The sequence below is a fragment of the Neopelma chrysocephalum genome, unplaced genomic scaffold (assembly GCF_003984885.1).
Source record: "Neopelma chrysocephalum unplaced genomic scaffold, ASM398488v2 Primary Assembly neopelma1_24, whole genome shotgun sequence".
Lineage (NCBI taxonomy): Eukaryota > Metazoa > Chordata > Aves > Passeriformes > Pipridae > Neopelma > Neopelma chrysocephalum.
Window position 1 is genome coordinate 40,832,707 of NW_020897693.1, and position 15,370 is coordinate 40,848,076.

Sequence of the window (15,370 nt, forward strand, 5' to 3'; positions counted from 1 at the left end):
AGTGTATGTGACACACTTTACATAAATGAAGCTTTGTCCTCTGCACAGAGCTGTCCTGTACTCTGTGCAGTCATTTATAACAGGCATGAGCACAAAGGGTAAGAACAGGCAACGAAACCATAGTGACAGGATTATATACTGCTCTAAGTCACTAGTGGGAATGAAATACCGAATTTTCGTTCTTACTGAAAAAGAAGCTTAATAATCGTAGGCAGTATAATGGGGAGAACATTGGAAGGTCATCTGCTTTGTCCTTGTCTCCTTGCAGGATCTGTTATATCCTTGTGGTTCCTAAGAGATGTTTATCTGAACTTCTCTATCACCTGCTCTAAGTATGTTAAGCTCTAGAAGTGACTTTTTTTTCTTTCTTACATACGATCTCTTTTTTCCAGTCCCAAATCCAAGCTAAAAATCCCACTCTTTCCTGTGTTCTTCAGCAGTTCTGTCCATCTTCCTTGTGCATTCTTGGTGCAGGGAAAGGAGAGAAAAATATTGCCAACATCTTTACAGTCTGTTGCCCAAAGCAGCTGTCTGTGCTGCCTTCTACTTACTTCTCCATTTTCTTTATTAAAACCAGTTGTCATTAGTGCATTTCAGGAACTTCTTGGACAGTTCTTGTCTTGCTGTGCTTCTTTCTCATCTAGGTAGTTGAAATTCTGCCATATCACCAGTACTCATACTTTAGAGGATTCTGCTACCTTGTCACAAAAAATATTGTCTGCTCACAGGGTTTGGTGAGTTTTAGTATAACTCAACAACCATGTTTACCACATGCTTTCAAATTACTAGCCATAGATTCCCAGCAGATCTAGCACAAACCAAGGATATATGTACTTATTAAAGAAATATCTCTTCCCTTTTCACCCTCCCAACAAAGTGAACTTTTGCTTGAGTTGTGATTTATCCAACAATGTACCAATTTTGCCAAATCAAGTATCATCTAGATACAGACTTCTGGAATTAGTAGAAAGACAGGAAATATTTTCAGCTTAGGGAGCTACTATACTGTGAGGTCTAAACAAGCTTATTTTTCTCTGGGGTTTTGGAGGCTACTCAGATTCCCTTTGCTAAGGCTTATGGGTCACCTTTTGTCATTATTCCTTGCCACTTATATCTCTTCTAGCTAGGTTGGCAAGACACTGTGCAGAGATGCTAGTCCACATTTTCTTAATCTGATAGAGGACTACTCCTGGCCAGCAGGAAGAGTTGACAGTTTTGTCATATAACTGTTATGAGGATATTCAAAGGTACAAGAGAGACATTATAGCTTCCAGTAGCACTCTAGAATCTGAAAAATGAATTTATTCTTACAGAAAAAATTTCACCAACACACTGGGCAAACTTAAGCATTATCTTGTCATTACGTCAGTGCATTAGTTGCTTCGTGCATGTCAAACCCAAGTTTCAGACTCAATTCCCGACCAACATCCTGGTAGGGTTCTGTTCCTAAGTTGCCTCAAGTTAGATTAGAGAGGACATTGTGGAAAAAAACTGATCTCAACTACCCACGTGAGCTTTTTAAAAGTGGAAGGATTTTCAGACGTATGTGCATACATTTCTTTGTCAGTGTATTAATTGCTGCAGTGTAACTTAAAATATCATCTGTTTGTATAAGTGTCATCAGGCAGGGGCTCTGTGTTGTTAAATTAAGTAGCTATTTGCAATTTTATTGCTGTGATAATTCAATATATTGCAATAATAACATTTAACTGGAGTTTTTTTCATCCATTTTAGGAGCTCCATTAGCTTTTACTCATTCTCCTGGCTGCATGTTCATTACCGACCTAAAGAACAACAATGTCAGATCATTAAGGAGAGTCCCACAAGTCCACTGCATTTCTCAAGATCCTCTGCATTTCAGTATTGTGTCAGCAGAAGCAGCCCAAAAGATAAGGACTCTAGAGACCCTGATTGGAATAGATCCAGGTACAAACAAAAATTGTCTTCCTTTAGTGGGTTCATTTTGAGGTAGATATGATCTATCCTGACTTTTTAGATATTCATAAAATTCAAGAACACAGTGAGACTCTAAAGGCAATTTTAAGAATTCTTTGTGGAATACAGTGAGTTTATACAAATAGGTCTTATATTTTCTATTACTGTAGTTAATATCAGGATCTGGCCAAAACCATTCAACCTTATAGGTAATAGAATACCTGAAGTTGATGACTATATACTCTCAAAGTACACAGAAGCATTGATGTTTGCAGCAGACTGGAGAGTCCACGGGGAATAAGAACTGTTACTGAATAAAACTGAAATTGGTATGTAAAGTACAGGGCACCTCATCATGCTGCTAACAGCTACATGGGTATTCACTGTTGAGTAAATAGCACATTTCTTTACATATATTCATGACTGCTGTGCTCCTACCAGAAAATTCTAGTACTTGCCTGTGTTTTTCAAACACCCCTCTCTGATGGGTGGAATTACATTAAGCTCTGCTGATGTATTCGTTACTGAGGTGTTGTGTGATGGACCAAAGTGACCAGGTGACTACATAAGGTTGAGTTGGTGCTGCACATGTGTACAAGGAAGACAAGAGGTAAGTAAAGGCAAACTGAATAGGACAGCCATTCCTAAAATACACACTCTGAGTTAGTCCCCTCTGGCTGCTGCAAATTCTGATCTCAGTGTCCCATAAATTTTCTGAAATCCTCTGTAGGCAGTAGTGGAAAACAGCTTACGCCCAGCGCTCCCAAGCTCCTGGTTTGGGCTGTGTGCATACATTTGAGTCTGTTTATTTTTACTCATAAGGCCTCTCCTTTTCCCACTCTCTGGAGTTCAGCTTGGCACGATGCCACACTCTGCAGAAATACAGGACCTAACTTAAGAGTTAGCTCATTTTCTTGCTAAAGGAAAGTAAATGCTTTGTCTCAGTTAACATACCCCACTTCTCAGAGACTTATATTCCTTGCTTCTGTTAACTTTTGTTCAGAATGTTTTTCTCTGTCCACTATGTGTGTATTGCCTATATGTTATTTAAGAGGAACAAAGGGAGAAATGGCATAGGGGAAATGGAGAGCAAAAAGAGGAAAGTGTGGGGGTGGGGGGACTGAGAAAGAGGAAGATGTGAGGAGGATGAAAAAGAATAATGAAGACTTACCTCTGTCAGCCAATGAATATTGGCACATCATGCTGGTATTCATGATTTTCAGGAGTGCTAGCAATTGAAAGGACTGAGCTGTGAGCTTGTGTCTCCAAGTGGTAGGGAAGGGAGAGGGGATAGGAAGTGTTTGAACAGTGAGAGCTGTACACAGATAACACAGTGTTGCCTCTTTAGGGACTGACCCATGAGAAGAGACTTCTGTTAATATTCACCTATTTCTCAAAGTCTGATAACATAGTTCTCTGCTATATTAAGTGTTACAAGAACGTATAACAATCATTTAGATACCACTGTTTTAATTGAGTTTATAAAAGTCCCCGTGTAACTTACAATGTCTCTGAAACCTCAGTTCTGTGGTTAATCATTTCATTAAGTGAAATTTATTTGGGAATTAGCTCTTCCCTAATTTAGATAAGTTAAATAGAGACAAAGGACCAGCTTACACATCTGAAGTCTTCATCAGAACTTCTGTAAGGTCAAGAGTGCTTGAGATGCAATCTAGCTTCAGTAGCTAGACAAAGTCTAGCAGGACTGTCATCACAGATCAGAGGAAGGTGGGGGCCAAAGGAAAGGAAAAAACATGCAATAAGCTTTCAGAAAATGTTATTTACACTAATACCTAGAAATGCTAGGTATAGTAATTTTCAAAATCCAGCTATCTGATATTCTTAACCTGGAAACAGAGCCCATTATCTTCATTACTCATATCCTACACCTTCTTGGGTTTCCTGAGGAAATTACCCCAATTCCTGCCTTGACCAGAAGTTTTTCTTTCTCTTGTTTTTTTAACCCATTTTATGTCACTATAGTATGTAGTTTAACTCACAGGGAAACTTCAGAAGGGGAATGATACATTTAAGTGTACTGCTCTCTTCAAAAACACTTTTGTAGGAGACCGGGGTATAATTCACCTGCAGCGCCAGGATGAGCTTCTGAAGGCCTGCCTGGCCATCTCCCATGCCCGGTCTGTACTGATAACAACTGGATTTCCTACCCACTTCACTTATGAGCCACCAGAAGAGAATGACGGGCCCCCGGGAGCCCTTGCTATTGCAGCTATACTGCAGGCCTTGGAAAAAGAGGTTGCCATAGTTACAGATCAGAGAGCCATGGATCTGAATAAAAAGATTATTGAAGAAGCTGTTCAACTAGGTAAGAATCGTGAGGGGTTTTGGTTTTTATCTTGCTAAGTTGAGCCAAGGTTTGCTTCAGTTTTCATCTCACTGTCACTTAGTACAGGACTTTTCCCCAGAGAATGAACTAGACTTCATCCTCTAAGCTCTGCTCAGCGTTGCTACATTTTATTAAACTTAGCTGGCATCAAGCTAATGTGTACATATCTGGGTACTGATTCTGGCTTAGCTGTTTGTGATAAATTCTGGATGTCTGTTCTTATTCTTGTAGACCTGTTTCCTATCTCAAGGTTCCATTTACTAGCATTAACATTTAAACAAGTTTACATTGAAGTAAGCATGCAGGGAACTTATCAAGAACACTATAAAGACATTGAGTTCTTACTATTCTAGTCATTTTGCTTTCTTCTTTTTTTTAAGTTACTCAAAAACACATTAAACAAAATAAAATAAAAAGTATGTAGTATCTGAATTGCGTTTTGTTTTCCTGTAGGAATTCTGGAGAAACCCATCCCTCTATTGAGTTATCAAAGGGAAAGTGCTGATTCAGCTTTAAAATTTTTGTGTGACAATGGAAATTCTGGAAGACCTAGGTATGTGTATTCAGTTTTTGAGAATGGGTCACACCTCTACTGTGTAAAGTTATAATAAAACTAATGACCATGGTCTAAGAAGGCACAATGGTTACAAGTAAATCCTTAAGACTTGGAATGAACAGAACAACCTTTGAAGCCAAAAGTAGTTATTGGAGCACACACAGAGTACAGAATTCCCCATTATTCTGCAAGTATACATTTCTGGAGTATAAAAAAGAAATGATGTTTCATATATCAATAGTTCTTCTCCTTTGAAAAATTTCTAGAAGTTTTTTGGCAGTTATTCCATAGATATAGGTATATATACACACCCAATATATATTATATTACCAATTTTTAAATGAGAAAATCAGAAAGTATTATGTCAAAGTCAGTGAAAGAGCTAGGAAGAGAGTTATGGAGTGTGTTCATTTTTTAGCGCTTTGGCTCTAGTTGTCATGTCTGACAACTGTGGAATCTGATCTGACTTAATAAAATATATGTGTTTGTAGTGGTGTGAAAGCTATCATCCTATTGTCTTTAGCAGCCAAAGCAAAAATTACAAATGCACGCATGCATTTCTCAGTATTGATGTGATTCTGTTCACATATGCATTGTTGAGTATATAATGTTGGACAAAAGTTCAAATTTATACAAAGTGTGTGATTAGGGTTAATGCACTGGAGAATTTTCTAAGTATCTATACACATTTCATTACTTAGCAGGCAACTGACATTTCCTTGTAGGCATACATTGCTCATTTTTATTGATCTTTCTTTGTAAAGCATTTTAATGTAGTTGCCTTCAGTTTGCTCTCTTTATTAAAAATATCTTTCACTGTGGTATTTGCTTCACCAATTTACGCAATTCCCATTTCTTTTCACAGGTTAGTGTACACTGTAATAGTATGCATGATACTGTCTTAAGTTTTTAAGTACTGTTTTAAAAATTTATTCTATAGCTATATATAAGTACAGCCAAATTCTATTCAAATTGGTCCCTAGGACCAAACAAGCTAAAGTGTTTTATTTAAGTGGACAACCAACCTGCTTAAGGTCTCTGGAATCACTGTAGATACACTCCCACAAGAACATTAAGTAATTCAGCAGAATTAGTTACCTCTTGGCAGTAAAACTGAAGAAACAGAAGCAAAATAACTTAATTCTAACATACAGTGGCAGAACTGAGTACTAAAATTCTGCTTAAAATGTAGGACATAGGCAGCACATCTGTCTACTTTTATAACTAGCAAAATAGCCATAGAGTTAAAGTCCTCTGAATCTAAAGACCCAAACCAAAACATTCCCTAACTAGGAGCAGATGGATATTTGCCAAACCATGTTCTTTAAGCAGAGATATATTTGCACAAGCAAGGATTTAGATGATCATTAATTTCCCACTTTTTCCTTTTCTTTGAAAGCACTCACAGAGACTAATATTTTACAAGATGTTGTCTATTTTAATGTGAAACAGAGCCAGACCAGATGGCTGACCCAAAGTTTTGCTGGCTAGGAGGATTGCAGGAACTTCTCCATTTCTTGGTAGCAAATGTGGTTTGGGGGAGCTGCACTAAAGCTATAAAAAACCTGAAATAACCTTTGAAAAAAAAACATAGAGAACTACATTCAGAAATAAAAAAACAGTATCCAAGTTTTAACTTGAATCCCAAATGGTCAAAAAGTAGAACCAAGCACATGTGAAAATCACACCTTTGACTCCTCTCCTCTGTTTTTTTCACTCACCTCTAACCAGATATGATCACCTGATAGCAATAGAGCGTGCTGGGATGGCTGCTGATGGCAATTATTACAATGCCAGGAAAGTTAACATTAAACATCTCGTGGATCCCATAGATGAACTATTTTTAGCTGCACAAACCATTCCAGGAGTGACAACAACAGGTATGTGTGAGTTGGTGTGATAACTCTCAGAAGCAAGAGAAACACAGAACAGGAACTCTTACTGGAAGTGAAGGGGAGCAGGAGGCAGGTGCTGAATAGCAGCTTGCAGGCTGCAGCTGTTTGTTGTGGTTGAATTTGAAGAGACTGTTGCTGGAGAAAAATTACAAGGTTCTATTGAAGGATTCTCACAGTCAAAAAAAACCCGAAGAAGTTGATTTCAAAGTTATTTAAGGATAAAAAGAGCAGGCCCAGATGTATTACCTATACATCAGTGTGTGTACATACACTTCTCTAAGTGCAGTTTTTGACAGTGACTTTATTCTGTATTTTATATGTGAAAGGCAGCATAGAAAGCAAATGACTGTTGAATGGAAGCATTATTTATTAAAGTATTATTTTATGATAGATACACCCAAGTTAAAGCAGCAGCCTGGATAGAATCTTAGTTTGTGTTGTCTTTAGCAGTACTTTTGAGCAGGGATATTTGCATCTACTATAATAGTGCCTTGTCTGACAAAATATATGTACAGTAAGAATCTTTAAAGGAATGCATTGTCCTTCCAGCCAAAACTACATTTACCTTGGCTAATGCATCTAATAAGAATGCTTTTGTCAACACAGTGCTGCTCTGTTTTTTTCCTGAAAACTTATTTGTATCTGGTTTTGAAAAAATATACCATAGACCAAGGTATATATATAAAGTGTTGTACAACATCCTTGTACAATCAAATGCTTCCTGCTACACTGTGTGGCCCAAAACAGAATTTTGGAGCTATATAATCTATATAAATATTAAAAATGAAATTAGATATAAATGTCCCAAAATTAGAAATAAGTACCCATGCCAGGCTGATTTCAGTCTCATCAGAAAGTCTGCTGATCTGGCTTTTTCTCTTATTGTAGTGCTGTGGACTCACTCCTGAGTATTACCAAAAGCACAGAAGCTTTGGCTTCTCAGTATTGTTGTTTTTCAGATGTTTCCACAGAATTTAGAGACCTCCTGCAGAGATAATGCATAGTCTGATTTCACTGTATTGGTATCATTTAAAAGCTGTGTAGCAGAAGAGTTCACTGGTAATTATTGTATTATCTTAAAATTTGCAATACATTTTATTTAGATATGATCCAAATGTTTTCATATTTGTAAGGAGTAACTTCCAACATTCAAAAGGAAGCACTCTAGATGGCACTCTCTTGGTAATCTCAGCAGAGAAGCCAAAGATTGACTGAATAAGTACAGAAAAAGCTCTCTTTCATAAAGATGTCTAGCAAAATGCCCCGGAGCTTTATCTGATGCAGTTAGTTTCAACTCCTGTCCCTGATTTTAGACTGCTGATACAAGAACTTGGTCTCTCTAGCTACTTATGTAACATCACAGCCTGAGTCCTTTAATAAAAATACCCTAATTTCTTCAAATATCTCCCACGGCAGCTCAGAGTATATTATTGATTTGGCAGAGTTTGGAGTGTTCCGCCAGATGAGATTTTCAGTCTATTCAGCAGAATGTAGTTTGTTTCAAACATTCACTGAATATTCAAATATACTATGAAATGTTATTAATTGAAAATACCACAGGCTTGTGAGTAAGAAAAGAAGCAGTTACCCAGAGTCACTGTGTTTTGGTGCTGTGAACTTTCTCTAAAGAGATATCTACATAGGGAATGGTTTAACAAGTCAGAGGCTTCAAAATATAATGATGGGATCTGCTCTGATCTCCTGTGGAATTTGTGTATGTGCATATTCTACACTGGAAAACTAATTGAGTGTCCATAGAAAAACAATCTCATTGTTTCTTACACTGTCTGGTACCTGGTTAACATTTCTTGTTTTGCTTATCACACTTTTTGTGTCTGTTTTGTAACTGGGTTACAATTTCTTGGGTTGGCTGTTGGGTGTTTCAATGTATTTCTGCAAAGCTTAGCTTGATGAGGCCACTGGGCTGTGGCCTTTGTATCTTGCCTCCTGTTGCTGATAGCAATGTATTGCTACTGATTAGGATAATTTTTTTTTTGGTGGGGCTATATTTGACTTTCTTCATGGTCAGTAGGAATTTCTCTAGTTCCAAAATAAATGCAAATATTGTACAGCATTAGGGTGAAATACTTGGATAACGTTATAGACTAGAATACGAGAAAGATCAGGTTTTCAGCCTACAGAAGTCTTTATATAGTGTGCTCAGTGGCAAGAAGTACTGTGTCAGTAGGTGGAGAGGGGAGATGTTACAGCATTTGATATGTGTTGATTAATTGTTGTTAAGTTTTGCATTTAAAAAAATCTGATCTGGTAGCCTGACCACAAACAAAGTATGAGCAATGCCTACAATTGTATGGGTACCGATACCGTAAAAACTCACAGAGTAAGCAGCTACCTTCAGGAATATACAAAATAAGAAGACATGAAAGGCTGAGGTTGGAAGGACTCAGTTTTCATATAAGACTGAAATAAAAGATTAAGAGATGTTACTGGAACCACATGCTATTTTTTTTCAGCTGTCATACAATTGACATAGCTATATGCTATTTATATAGGAGCTGATTAAAAGCTTTCTGAAGTACTGCGTGAAAAAATGGGGTCACACATGTTTCCCTTTCATACAAAAGGCTTTTAGCACGGAAGACTGACATTTCCTGCACATTTGATTAATGTAGTTTCAGAAAGCAATGTAGTCAGTGAAAACTTACATGGAAGATCCGGCAGAACTAATTTTCCTTTGCCTGGAAAGCACTCGGGCCTTTAGAACAAGATTCATCTTGCCTGTTTTCAGACATCTGTATTTGAGATGTCTGCCTTGGGATAAGATGAACTGAATGTGTGAAGGGTCTGTTTCTCTCTGCTGACTTTAATAAAGTCGAGCTGCCTGGCACATGTGTAGATGCTGCATTTTGTCAGGTGAATTTTGCTCTGGAGACCTAGAGTAAAATGCAGTCCTCTGCCGTTGTATAGAGGAAGAAGAAAACAGATGATACAGGAAGCTTTTCAAGGTGGTGTTCTTTTCCTCCCAGTGTTACACTAATGGGATCCATCCACAGCGTAGATCTACGAATTGTGCAGCTGTCCTGGTGGCGGGACTTCCACCACTAAGACAAGAAAAGCAAAGTGAGACTGATGCAAAAAGCCCTGAATTATTGATATCTCTCAGGTAAAGAAACTGCTGATGATCTTAAAAGGACGAGAATTCATCTTAGGCTTTTTAAAGACTATTAAGATCAAAAATTTGGATTTTGAACATTAAAAAAATCAAAACATTGTGTGGGATTCTTACAAAACAGTAGAACTTCCATATTTGTATATAAGGATAGAGGCACCAGGATTATGTTGTTATTTATTTGAAACGTACTACCAACAAACAGATTTTAGAAAGCACCATTAAATCCCAACAGTGAAATAAATGGGAACAGATTATTAAAGCAGATAAGAAAAAATATCACCTGTTCCATGGCAAATCCTTTTATGTAAGATATGTGCTCCACTTGACTGTATAGACTTAAGGAGTTAAAAAAACATTGCTGCTGAGAAATAACTTTCCATTTCACTTAAAGAAGAAAATTGTTACAGACATATGAGATATTTATGCAGTTACTAAAAGTGTTAAATTTACCAATTTTCAGGGCTTGAAGTATAAATTATAAATATTGTAATTTCTCTCCAGTAACACATGCTGTGCATTAGAGCACAGTCACATTTCAAATTCAAATCTGATATATCACAGCGAGGGCTTGGAGCTCTCGTCTGTTCTGTTTCACAGACATTGGCTAGGATTATTCTGTAAAATCTAAGAAGATGCCATTCAGACTAACAGGTGAAAGAGAAATTTTGGGTTCCAACTAAATAGATTGATTTTTTTGTATATGTTTTTAAATATATTGGTAAGAGACTAGAGGTAGTACCCAGCTTTTGTGTGAACTGCTAGTTTATATGTTACCCTTATCTCCAGATCTCTGAATGACATCCAGCAATTTTATGCCACAAACCTATGGTTGCTCAGAATTTTCCTGAAATGGCATAGGTCCCATTGATTTTACTAAAATCACTAAGACAAATACATAGTGTTTCTATTTGGACAAAAAAATTCAAGGCCCCATGTCCTGTATATAAGAACACTTAAAAAAGGAAAGACTAGCTGTTTTTTCTATAGATGATGGAAAATGAAAACAGTAATAGTACACAGGGCTGGGCTCTTCCTGTGCTGTGGCACAATGACAGTGGTCCATACAAGGCAGATGAGCAGTGCAGTTGGTCCTACTTCTGCCAAAGTCCTTACGTATATATTTGCTTGTCATTCTGCAATAATGTCTGCTTCTATTCCCTTTTTTTAATTAAAGCTTGTAACAAGCCAAAGTTTTCTATACTTGCTTTACTATAGAATTGTCTAATTTCTCAGGGTTATTTTGGATTAATTTTCTGTCTTCTTTCTCTATTTTTGCTAGTGTGGTAATGATAACACATTATACAGAACGCTCATTCCATGAGCAAAGTTTACTGTCTTAATTCTGTCTGCAGTTCACAAGCATTTGATAATTTTTATTTCTTTTGCATGCACACAATGTACAGTGTACATTGCATATATACACTTACATGTTGGCATGTGGTAGGTGATGCTTTCAGCTATTTAATTCACAATCTTCTGTTTTTAGGTTGAAAATAAACCATCTCATATGGAGCTATAAACTGTCACAATGACTGGGGAAGACACTGGATGCTTTCTAAATGGATTGTTAGTTATATGTTGAGTTCATACTCATTTTGTCTTTTTCTCTTTTAAAGGTGTTGGAGATGGAGGAAATGAATTAGGAATGGGCAAAGTAAAAGATGCTGTAAAGAAGCACATAAAAAATGGAGATGTTATAGCTTGTGATGTTGAAGCTGATTTTACTGTTGTAGCTGGTAAGGGATTTTTGGTGGGGTGGGAGAGTAGCTGATGTTTGAGAATAGAACTGACAAGGAAACATTTGTCTTTACAAGTAATTTGTATTGGCCCTTTCTGTGTATGACCAAGTCATCCCTGCCAAATGGATCTATTTCTGTATTATGTCCATTTTCTGAAGAGTTAAACACCTGTGGCTACAGAAGAACTGGAAAACTAAGAATGTTCCATGAAGAAAGTGCATTTAATTGGAAATAGTTGGGCAAATCCTGAGTATTCTTGAAAAATCACACAGTAAATAAAATGACAGAATCATAAAATCCTGGAATGGCTTGGGTTGGAAGGGACCTTAAAGATCATCTAATTCCAACCCCCCCCCCACGGGCAAGGAACCTTTCACTAGACCAGGTTGCTTAGTAAGGAAGAATAACAAGAAAGACTGCAGAAGTGATCTGTGTGAGAATTAAAATGTCTATGCACATATGAATTTTCAGAATTTCCACTCAAGGACAAAGGTAAATTCTTAATGTACAACAAAAGTTAAATGTTATAGTTAAAATTCACTTCTAAACCAGCACGAAATAAAATTCACAGCAAGAGGGGTGTGTTTGTGTTCAGCAAGGACCAAGTTATGAACTGGATGATCCAGACTGTTCTCAGGCTCAGGTTCCTGAACCTTAGGTTCCTGACCCAGGTACCTGACACTGTTGATACTAACCCAGCCGTTTTTTGACAGTTTGGTTTCATGGTGACGTTCTTTGCAGGGGTCTCTAACTGGGGCGGCTATGCCATTGCTTGTGCTCTGTATGTTCTCCGCACTTGTGAGATGCATGATCGCTACCTGAGGAAAGCTGTTGGGTTTCCACAGTCATCCAAGAAGATGGTCTGGCTATCGGCACTTCCCTCGGTTTCCAAGGTAATTCCTGTGGGGCCAAGGAGTTGTGACTAGCTCATGTCATGTAGATGGAAATGGTTACCAGTGCTAAATCCTGCCTAGTCCAGTTCAATAGCTTGCTGTCACAAGGTCTTTTGATGGCTTTTGGGAATCCCTTGTGAAATAGCAGCCACCCTTTATTTAGACTATTCCGCAAAGGATTCAAGACAGATTGCAAGTAAAAATCCTCCAATACGAATGTATTCATGTCTTGCCACTTCAAGCACAAGACAGTGCTGTAATTTTATGGGCAATACAAGAAATGTTTGTATTGAGCTACAGTGATTAAAATTCCCTGCTCACTTCCTTAGCATTGTTCATGATTTTATAAATCTCTATTGTAGTCTTCTTTAGATGTCTATTTCCAAAATCAAAAGTCACAGTTCTAATGCAGAAGCCACTCCGTACTTCTGATCTTTGCACCTTACTTCTGATCTTGCCACCTTTTCTAGTTATGCTGGAACTATTCTATAAGTAGTTTTGAATGTTTCTAAATTAAAGTTGGAGAAAGACTTGCATATGAATATTTTTAAATGTGTTTTGACTAATGCAGCTCTGAACAGTGTGATATTCTGGGAATGCAAAGGTTTCAGACTGAGAAAAAGTAAAATAACTGAGAGGGGTGAGAAATGACTGTGATCTGTGCTCATCCTGCTGAGCACATGGCTCTATTTTTAACTTGGCAGTGTTTTATATATATATACACACTTAATGATCAAGTAAGGTTTGTTCCACCTATTTGTGATAACTTAGGAACTTAGAAACTCAGCTTTGTTGGCAGAGTACCTCTATAGAAACTTGGAAAAACCATTAGGCCTGTGACCTCCAAGAGTGCTAAGCAAACTATAATCCATAGATTTTGCCCAAAATAATGAAGTATTTCTCCTGAGATTACAGTACATTCTGCATGAAATTCTAACAAAGCACCTCTTAAATATTTTAGAGTAGGTCTTACTTCTTTTTTTTAAATTCTTTCTATCTTAATTTTTCATCTAAAGGTCATAAAGTTGAAACTGATCCCAACATTTGGTACAGCCCTTTAGCCACTTATCCTTTGGCTTCACAAAGTGTATGGTCCTTTTCAGTGCAATCTTTTAAAAAATAGATTAAGTACTTTTCACTTTTCAATGTTTTGTCCAGTTTAATTTACTGGTTTTTGACCTTTAAATTAATGCATCCTAAAAACTATTATGATCAAAATTCCTGGTAATGAGATACTGTAATTAAATGTGATATTGTGTACAGGAAATCCTTCCTGTTTTTGTTTTACTAAGCTATACAGCTGGGAATATTAATGATCCAATAATGGGCTATTGAAAGTGCAATACTAAAATCTATTGAGATAAAATTAATGGAAACAGTTTTGTGGAGGAGACAAAATGACAAAATGTGTGACAAGAAAATATGATATCTTTAATCACACAATGGTAAACAGTACAGAAGATTGAAGACATTAGTATTCACATACTCCATTAGTATAAAAAAACAGAGCATTTATGTTTATATGGCTACTTTCTGCAAAATCCAGCTTCATTTAATGCTATAATAATTAGCCCACTAAGATAAAGAGCACCACCGCACATATCCACCTCAGTGTTTATATTTGTGTGTGTAGCTGGAAAGAGGACATTTGAAGGAGTGCCTAAGCACCAGACAGCTTTCTTATAATGTCCTTTATTTTTCTTCAAAAAATGTCACTTTCCATGCTGTAGGTCGTAATTACTCAGTGAAGACCTCTCCTGAAACACACAGTATTTCTCTGCAGTCTCGTGTTCAAGCGGTGTCAGGATTGAACCGCCACAAATCCCAGAACTGCGGAGCTCTCCCCTCCCACTGAACAGAAAGCTAACTATATTCTAAGTGCATGGATCAGGCTTTAGATACATTTTAGCAAGTGATGCTTCAAAGCATTTTTTCCTTTTTGAGAACTGAGGAGCAAGGAACAATTTGATCTAAACAATCTGTGCTTACTTTGCAGCTGTAGAGTTGAATCATCATTGTGTTTGATTATAGTATTGGCTTGATTTTTCAAATGTTTGTAGTACTTTTATAGTAAAGTGCCTGTAGTGAAATAGATTAATTCATACATATCTAAATGTAGCCAATGCTAAACATCCTAGTCAGCTCCTCATTTCATCTCACAACCAGGTTAACATATCAAGCTGTTGTTCTTTTACTGAACTCTTTATTAATGGTAACAAATTAACTGTATAGTGTTTATTTTGAAATTATGACCTATAAGAATATGAATTACATTATAAATATATAAAGATGTGGCCTTTTTTTTCCTATGCTTTACTAGCTTTGTCATTCATAAGGGAGTTTTTCCTTGAATGAAGCACAAATTAGAATTTACTTTTTCTATTAATTTGATTATTTTTCTGGTTAACCCACTCCCAATGTAGTTATTCACTGAAGAGAGAACTGTGAGCAAATTGCAGCACTGCACAGCTAAGGAAGCGTACTGCACATTGTGTATGATCATTACAAATGGAAACAGTAGCATTTGATGACAGAATATGGTTTATCAGGCATAGTTATGTAGTATTAAGGAAGCCCTTTTTTCCTCATACAAGCAGATCAGAGAGCTCTACCATGTAAATATGCAGCAGAAACAATTCATATTAGAAATTACATTCTGCGTATCCAATTGAGGTGTCTCTTTTGTGGCATGAGAGATCTACTTTGTCCATTTGCATATGGATACAGTCAGTGCTAAGAAAAACCTCTCTCATGCAGAAAGACCAGGTGCATATATTTGCATTCGTATATATGATCATTCGTATGATATAAGCTGATGTATATTTATAATTTTATAAATTACAAAGTAGCAATTTTTATTCTACCAATGTAT

At 36.9% G+C, this 15,370-nt stretch overlaps 1 protein-coding gene across 2 annotated transcripts in view; it reads left to right on the top strand.

Annotated features, from left to right (window-relative positions):
* DGLUCY (D-glutamate cyclase) overlaps window positions 1–15,370 on the top strand; it is a 48,881-nt gene that overhangs the window by 31,019 nt on the left and 2,492 nt on the right. For both annotated transcript variants that reach the window (XM_027673478.1, XM_027673474.1), the window contains 6 exons: window positions 1,735–1,926; window positions 4,001–4,261; window positions 4,736–4,835; window positions 6,570–6,718; window positions 11,483–11,602; window positions 12,347–12,498. In XM_027673478.1, the coding sequence (XP_027529279.1) occupies window positions 1,735–1,926; window positions 4,001–4,261; window positions 4,736–4,835; window positions 6,570–6,718; window positions 11,483–11,602; window positions 12,347–12,498 (974 nt within the window). The remainder of the gene's footprint in view (window positions 1–1,734; window positions 1,927–4,000; window positions 4,262–4,735; window positions 4,836–6,569; window positions 6,719–11,482; window positions 11,603–12,346; window positions 12,499–15,370) is intronic.